The following is a 17,167-nucleotide window of genomic DNA, read 5'->3' as shown; positions in this document are numbered from 1 at the left end:
AAAAAAAAATGAAAATGCAGTTAAACTCTTTGCATGGGAACCAGCAGGCAACTGAGGCCAAATATTCTTCATTCATCTGTCCATCCAATTTCTTGAGTATTACAGAGTTCAAAGGTTCTGAAAGCCAGGTTATGCCATTTACACAATCTTAGCAGGAAAGTTGTGACTGCTGGTGCTTTTCAGAGGGCAGGTTAAGTTTTCCAGAGTCACTTGGAGTAAAAGCCAGGGAAGGGAACAAACAGGAAGTTACCTTCTCAGACCCAAGTTCCTAAACAAATGGGCTTCCCTGGCATTCAGAAAAAGCTGATAAAAGCAAGGCCAGGCATGTCTTAAACCTATAAAGAAGTGTGATGCCTTTAGATTCTGACTTCAGAACTACTCAGACCCAAGAGTAAGTCACGAAGAGTGTATCTTTCAATAGAGCTATCTAGAGCTTTTTTGGCCCTGCCTGGTTTATGCAAATGGATTTCTCTTACCTATGCAGTTAAGAGTATTAGGCAACAAGCAAATACACTACCCTAATGAATCTTCCCTAGCCCAGGTCTAAGGTTGGCAAATCCAAAGGATTTGCTCTGCCGTTATTACCATGCGCTCGTAGGGACTGTCAGTTTCCGAAGCTTTGTCCAGGAGCTCACTGTATTCCATTTCCTCGCAGAGATGCTGCAGAGTATTGAGTGGCTCGTTTAGCTCCACAGGCATGGAGACTTTAGACAGGTCTTTACCAATGTTGTTCCTCAATATATTCCACAGGTTAATGTTACTGGTGTCGGGACAGGGAGCTGGCAGGCATGTTCGACGTCCGTTTCGGAAGGCTCCTCCCGTAAGCTCCCCGTTCAAGACTAGAAGAAGGAGAAATATGAGAATCACAGTGAAAGATATTTTGCTTTTCTGATTTCCCAAAACCTGGGAGGGAAAGACCCCTTTCAAATAATTCTGACTGTGATACATTTCTTAAGCCTTCCTTACACTCTCCCAAGACTGAACAGAATTATTTCAATACAAGGTTGCTGATAAATGCACAAAACATCAATGTATAGTTCTTTCTGGTGTTGCTTCATGACTCATGGGATCTTAGTTCCCCAACCAGGGGTTGAACTCACACCCCCTGCTTTGGGAGCTCAAAGTCTTAACCACCAGACTGCCAAGGAAATCCTAAACAAGTAAAAATTTTAAAAACTAAATATAAATACATTTAATTACAAAGGACTCAAAATTTTGGTTTGGGCAAGAACTAAACTTTTTATCTTAATCCTCTCTCTAACAAATTTTTCAACCATTTTCACCAGATTATACAAATATAAAATTTATTGAACAATAAGCTACAAAAGGAACAATTAGCCAGGGGGCCAAAATGATTGTTCATTGAATCATCAGCGTTGTATTTGGCATGTGGACAGGACAACCTCGAAACTCAAAGGATGCATACTTTGCCGAGAGATGTTGTCTGCAACACTGGTGTTGTCTTCAGATATATTATCACTCACATCACTGATGTAAGACTCATCATCTGAAGCCTAAGGAAGAGAAGAACAGAGAAAGGATCAGAATTTTCATGTAGTCTTGACATTTCAGAAAAATTAAAGAATTAAAAACAACAGGATATTGCTCAAATGGAAAGCAGAGGTCATCGTGGGAAATATATGTGGTACATGGGCAATGAACACCTTAGAGTGTCCCATGAGCCAGAACATAGGACTGCCGGGAAGCAGCTCTTATCTTTAAGTAGCTTTCTATCTTAAGTTGGGCTGAGAAGTTGGGAGAGGCTAGTACATAACCAGAAATGTTTCAGTACAACACAGTAAGAATGTGCAAAAAAGGAGACTCTACAAATCCCCATAGAGGAGTCAGGAAACGTTGCTGGAAGAAATAATATTTTAACTGGGTGTTGGAGGATGCAGAGTTGCCCAGTTGTTAGAAGCGGGGAAAAAGCACAAGAAGAAGGGATGGTGTACAAAAGCAAGGACCGTGAGAAAAACATTTCTTCTAGGAATGTTAAGAAGTCAAGTGGCTGTAACAGAAGATGGGGCAAAGATGAAGAGGTCTGACTGTGAAGGGCTTTTCATGTCAAAATAAAGGTTTTCATATAATTGTGCATGTGTGTGTGCTAAGTCACTTCAGTTGTGTCTGACTCTCTGTGACCCAATGACTGCAGCCCACTAGGCTCCTCTGTCCATGGGATTTCTCCAAGCAAGAATGCTGGAGTGGGTTGCCATTTTCTTCTTCAGGGGATCTTCCCAAGGGACTGAACCAGTGTTTCTTATGTCTCCTGCATTGGCAGGCAGGTTCTTTACCACTAGCGCCATCTGGGAAGCCCTCACATATAATTGAATGAATTATTACATGCAAGGAAATGAGTCATATTTGGTTCTCAGGAAGACACTCTGCAACTTGTCCTAGGGAGCGCAGATAACAGGATCCTATGTAGATCTGGATAAGAAACACTGACTGATTTCACTAAGATGCCCACAGTAAGGTTCATTTCGGGCAGTACAGCTGCATTTGGGAACCATATTTAAAGTGTAACAGACAAAATCTGGCAGATAATTTGGGGGCAGGGAAGAAAGATTTAGGGATACAGAGAAATCGAGAATTAAGCCATTCTCTACATAAGAAAATACAGAACTAAAATGAAATCAAGATTCACATAAGAATAAAATTAAGGGCAACATATGTATTAAGGGGATTTAGAGACAGAGCAGATAAGAAAACAGAGAAGTACTGTAGAGCCATTCAGAGGAATGGGAAAACCGATGTTTTTACTATAGGCAAGGAAGCTGTTGATACCTATTCACTGTCTTCAAAATGGAAATATGTTATATTTTTTCTGAACACAAAAACAGAACACTCTTATTGTAAAAAATCAGAAATTACATGAAGGTAAACAGATGATATGGAAATCACCCATCCTGTGACCTAAAAGAAATCACTTTCAACATTTTGTAGGTTTTACTCCCAATTTCAAAATGCCTATGTAAACACACAGATACATCTATCTTTAGATACTGAAAAAGCAGATGGGTTTACATGCTATTTTATAGTGTTCTGAATATACTCCCATTCTCACGAAAACAGCTCTCCATCTTTACTTAATGGCAGATACTTACATAACACAAAGAATTTAACCAACATTCATGTGGCATCCAATTTTTTATTATTTATAGACAATACTTGGATGAACAACCTTGGAAACATATTTCTGTGAATGTGCCTGGCAATTTCATTAAGATTTATTCTCAGAAGTGAAATTGCTGGGGCAAATGAGTTACTCTTAGGCTTCAGCCCTACGTTGCCAAATTGCTCTCCTGGAAGACTGTACTATATTAGTTTATTCTCAACATCAGCATATGAGAGCACCCATCTCTCCCCCACTTAAACACCACACATTATCAATCTACATTAGGATCTATCTACCTAACACACATAAAAGATCTCTTTCTATGAAGTCTGAACTTCATCTTTAGTGAAACTCTCTTTCACACATTTTTCAGTTCTTCATATAAACTGCATTTTTTTTTCTAGTTTGCAATTTCTTTTCAAATGTTGCTTATGCCATTTTATGGTCAGGTAAAGGTTCTAAAATTTGTATATAATAAAAACAATCAGCCTTTGCCTTTACAATTTCTGAATTTACTGCTGATATTTTTAATAGAATTGGGAAGAGTTGATACACTTAAGAAGATAGAATTATAGGCAGAATGATTTTATGCATAAATGAATAACTGTAGTTTTGCTTTTGTACTCTGAGAAAGGCCATAAAGATGGCAAATTAAGAATAAAGTCTTTTTCTGACTTGTATTTCCCCACTGCAGCAGGCTTCCATTTTCCCATGACTGCAACAAAATGGAAGGTTAAACCTTCAGGCCCATGAAAGCCACTCTCTGAACCCTGATAGAAATAAAAAGTAAATCAAACTCTTCTATGTGATTACTCTGAAAAAAGCTCATCACATCCAGTGATGTTAGCAGAAATAAATGCCTACCCCAACCTAATTCATATTGCATGTATGTTTACTACATGAACATTTAGAAGCTATTAACAGTCTATCCTCTTCAATGTCTAATTTCACTCAAACTAATACATGACAGAAATGGTCCAATATCCATGTCCACATAGAAAGATCTGTGTAGAATATAAAATAATTCTACAATTACAGTGGGTCTTTAATAAGATCTATATTATCGCATGTGTGAGCAGCAGCTAAGGCTGGGCAGGCTGGCTGTCGTCCACTCATGTTATCCCGTATATAAGGATACAGGATAATACTCTGCAGTATTATAATAAAATGATTAATATAGATTTACTTTCTCTCCCATGGTCAAGAAGTCTTGGAGCCAAATATTTCTCTTTAAGGGGTTTGGGATTCAAAAGAATTTAGGAAATTTTTTTTCTAAATGTGACTAGAAAAATGCAACCATTCAGCATTGCAGAAACACATTTAACAGCAGAGACAAAGAAGGAGATCATTCTGGAAATAAGAAAGAGCATTTTTTTAAAAAGAGGTTGTACATTCATTAAATGAAACACATAAAGAATTTTCTCTCAGTCCCAGAAAATGTTAATGTAAGACAGCTAAGGCCCAGGTTTCTCAGATTAATCATGTGTGAGGTGTTACGCATTCCTTCCTTCATTCAGTTAGCAAATATTTTCTGAGTTCTGGGCTCACAAGAATGTTCTAGTGCTGAGGACAGAGTGCTGAAATCTCTTCCCTCACTTCAGTGGGAGAGACACAAAATAAACATGAAATATATATTCTGTTAGATAGTGATAAACACTATGGAAAAAAATCAGAAGGGACCAGGCAAGCGAAAGGTCAGGGGCAAGGAGGAAATGGCAGCTCTGCGGTGTAGCCAGGGCACCCAGGGCAGGCTTCTCGGAAGGGGACTTTTGAGTAGACTGAAGCGAGTGAGCAATCTGACCGCATGGCCCTGGAAGTGTTCCAACCAAGGTGGGTGGCAACACAGAGGCCCAACAGCCTTTGCCAGCTGTCATGTAGAATGTGCAGTTGAGCCCATCCTGCAGCTGCTACTAGATTCTCACACAAAAAGTGAACCAACCAGGTGGGCTGGCCAAGTCTGTGGTATGGAGACTCGAGGAGCCTTCCGGGGGCATCTCATCACAAGGGAACTCAGAAACCTGGATAGACAGAGTTGCCTCAGGAACAAGTCTCAGCCAAAGAGGAAGAACAACCTTCAGAACACTGAGGTGCCTGTCATTTGGGCTTATCTCCTGGTCCAGCCTCTTCAAATACTTAAGACTGAGTGCTGTGATAAAGGGAAGAGATCTGAGTAAAAAAACAGGCATTTTATGAAAACCTGTAAGATACAGTTGCAAGGAACACACATATAGTTCAGTTCTTTCCCACGTGGGTTGTAGGAGAGATTTACTCCTCTTGTATCAGCCAGGGACAGGGGGTGTCTGCTGACACTTCAGGAAGTGCTCCGTTGGCCTCTGGATGGCTCCAAAAGAACAGAGGTTCCAAGGGGCTGCAGCTGAGAACAGATTATGAGTCTCTGTATGGTAGCTAAGGAGTTTAGCATCATCCTAGGAACACTGGGGAATAGAGACACCATCAGATTTGCATTTTGGAAAGGTTAACCAGGCTGTCCAGTGAAAATGGGTTCAAGGTGGAAAGAAAGCGGGCAGCAAAGCTAGTTATGGAGACCAACAGGGTGATATAGATGGGAGCTGATGCAGGATTGAATGGGAGGAGTGGCACTGCAGCTTTTCTTAGGAAAACATATATCTGAGATTATTTAGGTGACAGAATATAGAACCTGATGAGTAAATCAATGTGGGTGGTGGGTGGTAGGAAGGCAGAGGAGTGAAGGGAAATCCTGAGGAAATTCAGGTATTTGATGTGAACACTTGGGTAGAAAAGTACTTAGAAAGGCAATATGAGAAGCAGAGGTAGGCTTGTGTTTTTTCCCTTGGGGGGTGTGTGTGTGTGTGTGCATGTGCACGCACACGTAAAGGGGTTGTTAATTACTTCATTTGGACATGCTGAATTAGAGATTCTGTGGAGCATCCAGATGGCAATGTCTCACAGGTTAGGTGGATCCCAAGCCAAAGCCTGCTTTCTCTTCAGACCTGCTTTCTTCCTGAGCTGTAGACTTGAATATCCAAAAGGCTGCCGGGTACCTCCGCTGAGAGGTCTGCTAAGTTCACAGTGCCTTAACATGAATGGATCATCTCCATGCGCCTCTGTCCTCTACTACCTGGCCCCTCTGTTGGCCAATGGGCTCACTCTTTCCCTGTGGTGGTACCACCACCCTGCTTGGACCCATACAATAACCCACCTCACATCTTCATTTCTGTCTTGCCAGTGGCTGGTGCAAGTGACAACTGGGCACCCAGGCAGATGTGCCCCCAAGAACTTAGACATAGGGCAATTAGGTCGCTCTCAGAAAGGTATGAGGTCATCAGATGGTGGGTCAACGCCTAGATAATGTACAGTCAAGTTTGCTTGAATAAGGACCCAGCAATGGGATCCCAGAAAAGGGAGAATCAGAGAAGAAAGAAATACTGGGAACACGTCTCCAGCACTGTGGTCCCTAGGGTGGAGACTGACCCACAGACACTAATTCCCCACCACATGGGAGAGCATCCCTGAAATGGAGATGAGAGTTTGGAGCAATTACATCCTGGCCCTCACAGCCTTTAGCTCACTTCTCCTGCTCCCATTCCTTCCTTGCTCACCAACCTCCTAACCATAATTACGCTTCCTGGGCAGATTTGCCTCCAGGGAAAGAGACATGATTAGCAAACAGGATTATTTTGTCTATTTGATAACATCAATTGTCTATGAATAATTAAACTAGTTTCTGCCTTGTGAATGGGAATATCTGTGAATCTGTTAATCTATGACTTGGAATTGGAGAGGCAGGTGCTTAGTCTGATGTGGTAACAAATTTAGTACCTGATATAACAATTCTATTTTAATTTTTCTCCATATCAAAGTGATATGTGTTCATTATTTCTATTTTCTAAAATCACTCGTAATACCAAATGTCCAAAAGGAACTACTACTGTCAGGATGCTTCCTTCCAATCTATTTTTGATGCATATGGAAATAACATCTATCAGTGATTTCATCTGCTTTTGGACTTTCCTGGTGGCTCAGATGGTAAAGAATCTGCCTGCAATGCAGGGGACCCAGGTTCTATTCCTGGGTCGGGAAGACCCCTTGGAGAAAAGAATAGCTACCCACTCCAGTATTCTTGCCGGGAAAATTCCATGAACAGAGGAGCCTGGTGGGCTATAGTCCATGAGGTCACAAAGACTCAGACATGACTGAGCAACTAACACTTACTTAATTACTTCATTCCCTTTTTGTAAAAATGCATTACAGATTTCAATCTCAAATGACAAAATTAAAACAATTGCGTAGGAAAGAGTTTTGGCTGCTTCTCTCACGCCGAAAAAGAAAAAATTCAAAGTGTACTTGACTAAATTTCAGTAAAAGAATTTCTGCAACCTGACCAAGACCATGCCAAGATTCATGAGCATGACAAGCAAGCCAATAAATCTTTAATGGTAGCCAGTGGCGGTGGTTTAGTCGCTGGGTTGTGTCTGATTCTTGTGACCCCAGGGGCTGGAAGCCCACCAGGGTCCTCTATCCATGGGATTTCCCAGGCAACAATACTAGAATGAGTTGCCATTTCTTTCCCCAGGGTATCTTTCCAACCTAGGGATTGAACCCGGGTCTTCTGCATTGCAGGCAGATTCTTTACCAACTAAGCCACCAGGGAAGCCTCATGGTAGCCGTTGGTAACCTCTAGGAGCCATAAGTATTCAACTAGATATATGCTAGATGTTATGCTAGCTAAATTCAAATTCAGTCTCTAGCAAAGATGTGTGTTTGTATGTACAAATAAGAATGGTATTTTTCTTATGCTCTCATTCTTTTTACATTTATTAGCTAGTCTCCTTCTATAAAGAGCTGTTATCACCTATCTGTTTACCCTGAAAAATGAACTGTACAGGTATATCAGAATAAGTCTTGATTCTTTCTTTTTATTCATCAAATTTAAGAGTATTGAGTTGGTGTCCAGAAGGCTAAGGGCTCAGTAAATGGAATCCATACAGTTTGCATGCTTTGGCTTTGCTACTATTTGGACATCTTATTATGATGTTAAAACGAAGTTCTAAAGTCTGACTTTCTTTAACCTAACTCATGGTCAGAAGCAGTCGGGGTTGACGCATCCAGGAACCTTACCTCATTCTCTGATGAGCTTGCAGAGAGGAGCACTTCTTGGGCATCGAAGAACTCAGAGACAGATTCTGACATGGAGAGGCGGCTCTCATTGGCTACTTGCTGTGACAGGGGGAGACTGACGTGGATTTGCTCACCAGCCTACAGGAGAGAAAAGTAGATAGTCTGATCACTTTCTTCCTGCGTATGAATGGCTATTTGTTCAAATTAGGCAATGAAGTACTAGCCAGATCTCTAGAAAAATTCACAGCATATGCTAAAGGACTGGTGAGCACAAGCAATTTTCACTTGCAACTGAGTAATGACCACTGCCTAAGTTTCCTTCCAATATGCCTGAAGAATCCAAAAGTGCAGACAAAAGGTGAGCAGATTTTAAATCTATGCTTAATTGACATTTACTGGATTGAATAACAGGTTGAGCCCCCAAAATACCCTGAATTGACTGTGGCGACAAGTTCCTTGCCATATGCTTTGGCCTGTCATTACTAGCCATATTCTAACCAGTATGCTACAACTCAAAAAGTATTTGTAGAAACCACTAGCGATATGCTAAGAAAACATTCTATAAGACTAATTTTTGAGACAGAATATATTGATATAAAAAGTCACTTTCCAATTTGATCATGAATTTTAGCCAATGAAACATATGACTAGAGTAGTGAACCTTATTTCAAACTGTATTTTTATTCATACAGTGATAGCAAATGATATTGCTTTCAAGAAAGCAATTTAAGTTGCAACCAGAAAAATAGGTAAGAGAACTATACATTTTAAACATCTAGTACATTTAGTACACATTTTAAATTGAAAAGAAGATTCAAACTGAGACTGTCAACTAATTTTTAATTGATAAAATTTTAGAAATATTCTAGATTCTGGGCAGTTGAGGGGGCATAAGTGTTATCAGAGATCACAGGACCCATGGAGGTGGATGGACACAGGTTCAGTAACTTACATCCAAGAGAAGCTGTCTGGGGATGGTATTTCTTAAGCAGTTAGATAGCAGAACCCTTACACTTATAGATTTCTAGAAAAATTTATGTTTGGTGCAAATATGGCCTTACCATTAGTTAAAACTCTCACCTGTTACATGTATTACTGTTCAAAGTACAAATTCTCCTGGCTAAAAATAATAATTTTATGAACGTGTTAGTTGCTCAGTCGTGTCTGACTCTTTGAGACTCTTGGACTCTAGCCCACCAGGTTCCTCTGTCCCTGGAATTCTCCAAGCAAGAATACGAGTGGGTTGCCATTCCCTTCCCAGGAGATCTTCCTGATTCAGGTATTAAACCTGGGTCTCCTGCATCGCAGACAGATTCTTTACCGTCTGAGCCACTGGAACTACACACTCACAGTAAGTCCAAATACTGAATGTTCTCCTATCCTCTTACTGTTTTTTCAAAAATTCTTCTGAAAAATGGAATAATAACAGCACCTACATCAGAGAGTTGTTGGGGGTATCAAAAGAGATAACACATGTAAAGTGGGTTAGCAATACCAAGCACATGGTAAGCATTCACTTGACACGTGTTAACCATTCATTATTAGCATCATCACCAGGAGCTGTAGCAGCACTAATAATATTTTCTTAGCAAGGTCAGGTGACTTCTCTCCTTAGAACTTTTAAAACAAACCTTTAGAAAACTTTAATTTAGCACCTTCTCTGCTAAAAGTGTTTGTTTCAACATTTCATGGACCATTAATGATAATGAATATTTCAAATGAAGAGTGACAGAAAAGTCACAAGCTGGAGTATACATAAATTAAATAATCAGTAGCATGAGATGAACACAGGAATAAATAAAAATAGACAACCGATCACCAACAATAAATGATGTCAAGCTCATGTATATCCTTCACTCCAAAGAACATTGAACTGTCAGCAACACAAGATTTATGCCGGGAATTGTATTAGTAGTGAAAGAACCTTATGAAAATAAATAAAAATATGCAGTAGGTGTAGATGCTACAAAGTAAGTATTCTATATCTTTTAAAAATGAATCTTACCTCATCAGGGCTAGGAATAATATTTACACTAACAACCTGATCACAAATAATAGATTCTGAATGTATTCTGTTCAACCGGCTCCTTAGTTCAGCATTCTGGTTGAGTGCCTTAAAATAACAAAAACCGCACATGTAATTGCAAGTTATTGAGCAAACATAAAGCAGAACCAGCACACAGGCACACTTTAGACAACAAAGTCTAGGATGCTTTTAGCTGTAACTTTTGGAGCCACCACAGGCCAGATCCCACCAGTAAGAAGGAAAGAAATGGCTCAGAGTTAAGGCATTCATTTTTTGCAATATAAGACTACTACTTAGTAGATTAGTGGGTTGAAAAGAGTTTAAGGATTTCATAAAATTGATTCATGGAATTTTCTCTCCTTTATAGTCAGGCCCACTATATCCAAGCCCAGTCTACCACCACATACATATAACATTTTATACCCTAGGATAAAAACTATTGATTCTTTTTTTTCCCTTTTTGGTTCCAGTTTCTAAAGTTTGGGTGTTGTTTCAAAGCCAGATGTCTTATAAATTATTTGTAAATGGAATGAACAATGAACTGGCTTTATATTTCATAGAGCTGTATTTTGACCTGGTGAAAGAAAACAGTTGTTGTGTTTCCATTTTCTAGGAGCACATAATTAATACTTGTGACAGTACAGCAGAACTAATTCAAGTGTAGACCAAAGCTGCCTTCCCTGGACAGTGTAGACACTGACAAGCATAATAAAGAGCATACCACAGAAAGGAAACTAAGCTGTCTGCATCTCATGATTCTTAACACACCCTAAATCAGCAGTGAAACACCATCTGCTGTACCCCAGTTTAGCGTGTGTGGTGGAAAGGGAACATATTTACATGAACATGGGCTCCCTATAGGGGCCCTGGGGACAGAGGCTCATGGATCACATCAGTGCATGGAAATCTGTTCCATATACAGAAGACACATGTAGCTGAATAGATTACACCAAGTAAGAGACCTTTGTGAGGACCAAGCCCAGTGAAAAGCTGGACTGCTCCTTTCCTTCCCATTAAATCTATCAATGAGAAGATGGAAGTGAATATTTCAGAAAGGAAGATAAATGTCAGGACTTACTGAAGAGTGAAGCTGCCCCAGGGAGTGAGGATTCTGCTTTTCTTCATAAGGAGTCAATGAATACACTAAACTGATACACACACAGATACAACAGCCTAACTCTAAATTTGTACCTATTCAATCACCTGGGATAAATGACAAACTGGCTAAACTTCACACTCGTATTGAGCGGTGCAGAGTTCTTGAGCATGGAGCATAGAACAGTCTCCCCTCTTTCCTTTCTGCTCAGCTTTTTTTTTTTTTTGGCTACTCTGTCCAGCTTATGGGATTTTAGTTCCCTGCTTAAGGATCAAACCCAGGGCCTTGGGAGTCAGAGTGCTGAGTCCTAACCACTAGACCACCAGGGAATTCCCTTGATTTTCTCTTTTCAAGGAGAAAATTCTTCACTCACAGCTTTCGGCTTTCATTTAAAGTCTTTAGAACCAGTCTGTAAAATACGTGTAAAACAGAATACATTTGGTCTTGTGGGCTGTCAGGTATTGATGGATTAAAGGTGGACACAGATCCTACCGTCATTACATTGCAGACAGGCAATATGTGTCCAGTTCGCTGAGCAAACAGGGATGTGTCAGTGAGAAAAAAGGTGATTACATTTTTAGTAAATAAATCATGTACTTCCCAGTACCTTTACATTCTGCAAAAGTGCTCAGGATCTTTTTCCTGAAACAAAATCTCAAACAGTTGAAATTTGAAAAAAAAGTACTGCCTCACTCCTATTCTTTGCAACTATATATGCTTATTTGTTCTTTCACTGTTTTTCTGTCCACAAGTGTACTGAAAGTCATCTTAGTTACTGATATAATTGGACCCAGATATATTTTGCTGTCTTGGAAGTAGGAGGCCTTGTACAGTGTTTGATGGTTTTAATGGCAGAATCACATTCATGACTTCAGAGTTTCACACAAACCTCACCTAAGGGTTCCTCCAAAGTGACAACACCTTCTGCTGCCCTGGAACAAAGTTAACAAAACAACCCCACAAAAACTCATGGGCAAGGACGAGTAATTTTTTTAATTTTTTCCCCCCAGCAGGTGGGAGTTTAAAACACAAGTTTTCCATTTATAAGGACACTTGCAGAATTGCTTGCTCTGGATATTTAAAAGTTAAACTCCCATGTAATCTCTCATCTCATCTAATATTTATGAAATGTGATCCTGCCTACAGGTGTGTGTGAAGGCACCACAAGGTAGCCTCTAGCTGCTAATATCAATAGGACATGAATGTGTTCATCATATATATGCAGTGGTAGAAAAATGCTGTTACACAGCACAAAAAAGCCTGGAAATAAGTATTATTCCAACTCTGGCAACCCCGAGGGTGGAAAGTGTAAGCAGACGCAGAGCATGCAGCAGCCCGTTTGTGTGTGCCTTGCCAGGGCGGCTCCGCCTTTTGCCTCGGTCACACAGACTGCAGTGGGAGGTGGCTACAACCGGGCACCATGAGGACTCAGGACCACATTCGTGACTTCCCCCATTGAAGCTCACTACTGGTGATCGTTAACACAGAGGAGTCCAGGTGATGGCAGGAAGAATACACAGAAAGCAGCCAAGGAGCCTGTACGGTGGGAAGGCGAGGGAAAAGGAGGCAGGTCGCCAGCCACTGGCGCCAGCCCGTGAGCAAGAAAGCCATGGAAACCTGCGAGGAGTGACGCTGCTCTAGGAGGGGCAGATGCGGCCGAGGCCCAGCGGCAGGAAGCAGCCTCGGCTCAGGAACCATGCCTGGATTCCTTAGTAAGTCTCACACCTGCTTTCATGAGCGAGCTCAGGCCGCAGCACAAACTCTCCACAAGGCACGCTCACTTTCCCTCACCTCATACACACTCAAGTGCCATATACGACACGAAACACAGCATTCCTGACCAAGCTATGAAGGAAGTACCATCCTGAAGCTCTGAGGCAGAATGAATCGCCCAAATCCTCACTTCCTTGGCTGTTAACTACCATTTTCCCACCCCGGCAGACAATGGGTGAGAATTTACCTTAGAGTTGGGAGAGTCTGGTGTAGCAAATGCATTCTACTGAACGGAACTGCGGGTTCTGGGAAGATTTACTCTTCAGATAAAAGCAAAACTGGTTCAAAAGGAGTGAGGATGTGAGTATGCCAACTGTCAAAGCTAGAGCTATCAAGAATCAAATCATGGCTAGCTCTCAAAAATCACCTTGTTTTCTATTTTAAAATAAACAAATACTAAGATAGTGTATTTGGAAAATGCAAAAAAGGAGAAAAATATTTCTAAAAATTCATATCTTACCACTCAATCAACCGACTTTTGGTAGCTTGGTATATTTCTTTCTAGTTTTTTTCTTATGCATTTTTCACATTAAAAAAATGGGAACCCCCAAAAATGGGAACATACTGTACATCCTTCGCTATTTATTCTTGGTATACAGATATTTATTTTATGTTGCAAACTCTTCACAAATGTGACTTTAGTTAGCTGTGGAATAAGTGGTTATTTTCCTACTATTGGGCACTTATGATGTTGTTACTGATTTTTATTAGAACAAATAAAGCTGCCATGAATGTTTATGTGCATAGGTTTTCTACAGTCAGCGTTACTCCCTTAGATTACGCATATCAGCCATGAACCAAAGGACCAACGCATAAAACACTCTGAAGGTTTTAAATAAACATCATCAAATTATGCCCAAAATGACACTGATTTAAAGTTACTGGATAGCTAAAAAAAAATGTAAAGGATTCTATGAAGAATATCTTCATAAACAAATTTGGCCAACTCTCAGGAACTGTGAAATTCAGGAACAAATATATTTAAAACATTTACTCTAACATAGAATATTTATTTTGGATGTATAAAATGTTGTAGACAGGAAGGATGGTAAATACTATGCCTTGGATTTTAATTATGCTGCCATGTGCCGTAAGCCAATTTTTTGCTTACATTCCCATACATACCGCATTTCACTGATTCTAAGATGCACAGTTCTCAAAACTAACACCTCTGAAGCACTGGCCACTTTCACTGAAAGTGGTGTTTTCTTTCTTAGTAGTGCACAGAATGATGGCATATTGAATAGTGAATGCCATACTGATTTAATGAAATATAACACTTGTAGATGGAGTACAAGAATCATTGTACTGTTCACACTTGTATGAACCCAACACCCAAAGCATTTAGCACAAGTTGTGCACAAACTCTGGGGTCAGAAATCAAACTAGTAACAGTGACAAGCGTAATGCACTGAAGACAGACTCAAGTCACGCTGAGTCTTTTACTACAGTAATCTAGGGTGCTGAGTTTACATAGTCCTATTACGTATTATTTGATTTTGGTGTTTAGTACACAAAATTATAGCTGACGTGAAATCAAGTCATTTACAAAAGGAGAGATGCCACATAAAATACCGTGTCCTACAGATGTAAATCCAACATCTGTGCTGCCTTTCAGGTGTAAAAGTTTGCTTTTAAAGCTTCATGGGAGTAAAATATCAGAATTATGCATGTCTCTGTATACCTATAGATCAGGGATGAAATATTACTATAGAAGAGAAATTCATTACACTGTTCAGCCTTGCAAATCATTACACACTCAAGGCAGGTAACAATTTATGCTGAGCATGTAGTGAAAAATGCTAATTTTATATATTTTATTATGCTATGTGCCTTCTAAAAGGATGATGGAATTTGCCAAGTTGTTATATTTAAAAGCTTTATTGAAAAGCAGCATTTTAACCATTAGACATATATCAAATAGGACTTACGTCAAATAAAAAATAAGTTCCAAAATGTTAGACTAATCTAAGAAGTTATTTAAACAGTCTCTCTCCTTCCCTTTCTAGGAGGAGATTTGGCTTGGAAATCATTCATTTAAAAAAACCTGGGTTCTAACTGATGACATTTGAAAAAGGATCAACGATGTGTCTTTAGGCTACCTGAAATCACACTGTAATGTGAAATTATATTAATACAAAAACATACTCAAAACAGCTGTCTCAATATACTCAAGCTGTTTCAAATCTTGTTCAATCCTAAATCCTATATTTGAAGAGGCACAATGAGAATCATAGAGCTAGCCAACCAGGATGGCTACATCAGTTAATTGTTTCCTATCTTTAATGTCTCCCTATCTGTTAGTTCTTCCCTTTATGATACAAACAAACTGAGGTGACTGTGAAATTTCAAGGCTGACTTTCAGTCCATATATCATTTACTGCTAAATCAGATCCTGTTAACCTTTTCGTTCTCAAAATTATCAAAACTCTTTCTTCTTGATCTCAGTGGTCATTGCTATGTAAATTCATCAGTGGTTTCCCCTGGCTTTCCATCAAAGGATTCTCTTTTCTTTTTTCAGCTTGTCCTTTAAATACTAATGTTTACTATGGCAGCACCCCCAACCTCTTTTCTTCTGACTGAAAACACAATTTATCAACAGCTATAAATTCACCAAGATACTGGGATATCCACATCTTTCTCTCCAGCTTGGGCTTCTCTCCTGAGCCCTAGAGCTCAGGAGAAAATGACCCCACCCAATGGGAAGGTATATACAGACACAAGGATGTAAACACAGCCAAAATGCTGTGCAACACAGAACTGGAAAAATGAATTCTCTAGTGGATAGGGTATAACTCTCTTTATGCTGCTACTGCTGCTCAGTCGCTTCAGTCATGTCCGACTCTTCATGACCCCATGGACTGTAGCCCACCAGGCTTCTCCGTCCATGGGATTCTCCAGGCCAGAACACTGGAGTGGGTAGCCATTCCTTTCTCCAGGGGATCTTCCTGACCCAGGGATAGAACCCAGGTCTCCCGCACTGCAAGTGGATTCTTAACCAGCTGAGCCACCAGGGAAGCCCATTCTCTGCCTTACCAAGAAGCAAATAAAAAGCAAGCAAGCAAGAAACAAGCACATTTTCTTATTTTTCCTCGTACAAGCTTATTTCATACCACTAAGCCTTCAATCGTTAGTACATCTGAATAAAACACTGCAACATGTAGGGGAACAAAAGTGTATTTGACACGTTTGCAAGATGACATACAAGATGCTTACTAGCCACTATTTTGATCTTTCTGACTTATGATCCTTTTTAGGGTCATGATTCAGTAGATCCATTAAGATGGACAAGGTGTTCAACAGATATATGACAGGAGATCAGGCCAGGGCAGACCATTAAAGTGTGCTTGTGAAGGAAGCCCTCTGCAAACTGGCACCCAGCTGCCGCTTTGAATGCGCAGGCTCTTGAGTTTCCAAGCAGCATATGTGCCTCAACTGACAGTGTTTAATGGCAAACAGCAGAAAGTGTGGCCCAGACAACAGCATTCAGTAACATGAAACTCAACACCGAAAAGAGGCTGACAGTTCAGGTACATAAAACACGGTGAGACGGTTTAGGTCTAATTTGCAGGAACGGAGGGAAACTGTTCAAGCAGGAGCTGACCCACATGGAAAACCACTTACCCAGGATTTGCTCGCTCCTTCGCTCTGATCCAAGGCACCAGGAAGTGAACAACATTTTATGTAATCACTGAGTTCTCACACAAAATCAGTGACAACATTGAAGTCTTAAAGGAAATTCTAAAGGTGCATTTATAGACACAGTGAAGAAAATATTTCAGAGGAAGTGGTCAGTTTTAAGAAAGCAGAAGTGTAGTTTTAAAGGATTTTTAACAGAAATTACAACCTTGAAATAGATAGGGATTTGATTAGTATTAATAAGATCAATATAATATATATTAAGTAATACATATTATAGTGTAAAATATATACTGAAATTTTAGAGTCTAGAACATATTATAGTGTAAAATATATACTGAAATCTTAGAGTCTGGATTCAGGGAACATAGACAGGAAGAAAATCCTAAGAGTGCAAATCAAAAAAGAAAAAAAAAAA

The 17,167-nt window shown here is 39.9% G+C and overlaps 1 protein-coding gene across 15 annotated transcripts in view; it reads right to left on the bottom strand.

Moving 5' to 3' along the window:
* Window positions 1–17,167, bottom strand: part of OSBPL6 (oxysterol binding protein like 6) — a 217,533-nt gene that overhangs the window by 19,184 nt on the left and 181,182 nt on the right. For 10 of the 15 annotated variants that reach the window (XM_070358938.1, XM_070358952.1, XM_070358932.1 and 7 more), the window contains 5 exons: window positions 16,735–16,758; window positions 10,221–10,328; window positions 8,216–8,353; window positions 1,427–1,514; window positions 586–839 (listed from right to left, as the gene is read on the bottom strand). In XM_070358938.1, coding sequence (XP_070215039.1) covers window positions 586–839; window positions 1,427–1,514; window positions 8,216–8,353; window positions 10,221–10,328; window positions 16,735–16,758 — 612 coding nt within the window. The remainder of the gene's footprint in view (window positions 1–585; window positions 840–1,426; window positions 1,515–8,215; window positions 8,354–10,220; window positions 10,329–16,734; window positions 16,759–17,167) is intronic. The other 5 variants (XM_070358962.1, XM_070358981.1, XM_070358993.1 and 2 more) reach the window with 2 other exon arrangements.

Source organism: Bos mutus, chromosome 2 (genome assembly GCF_027580195.1).
Source record: "Bos mutus isolate GX-2022 chromosome 2, NWIPB_WYAK_1.1, whole genome shotgun sequence".
NCBI lineage: Eukaryota > Metazoa > Chordata > Mammalia > Artiodactyla > Bovidae > Bos > Bos mutus.
This window is presented reverse-complemented; position numbering and strand designations above follow the sequence as displayed.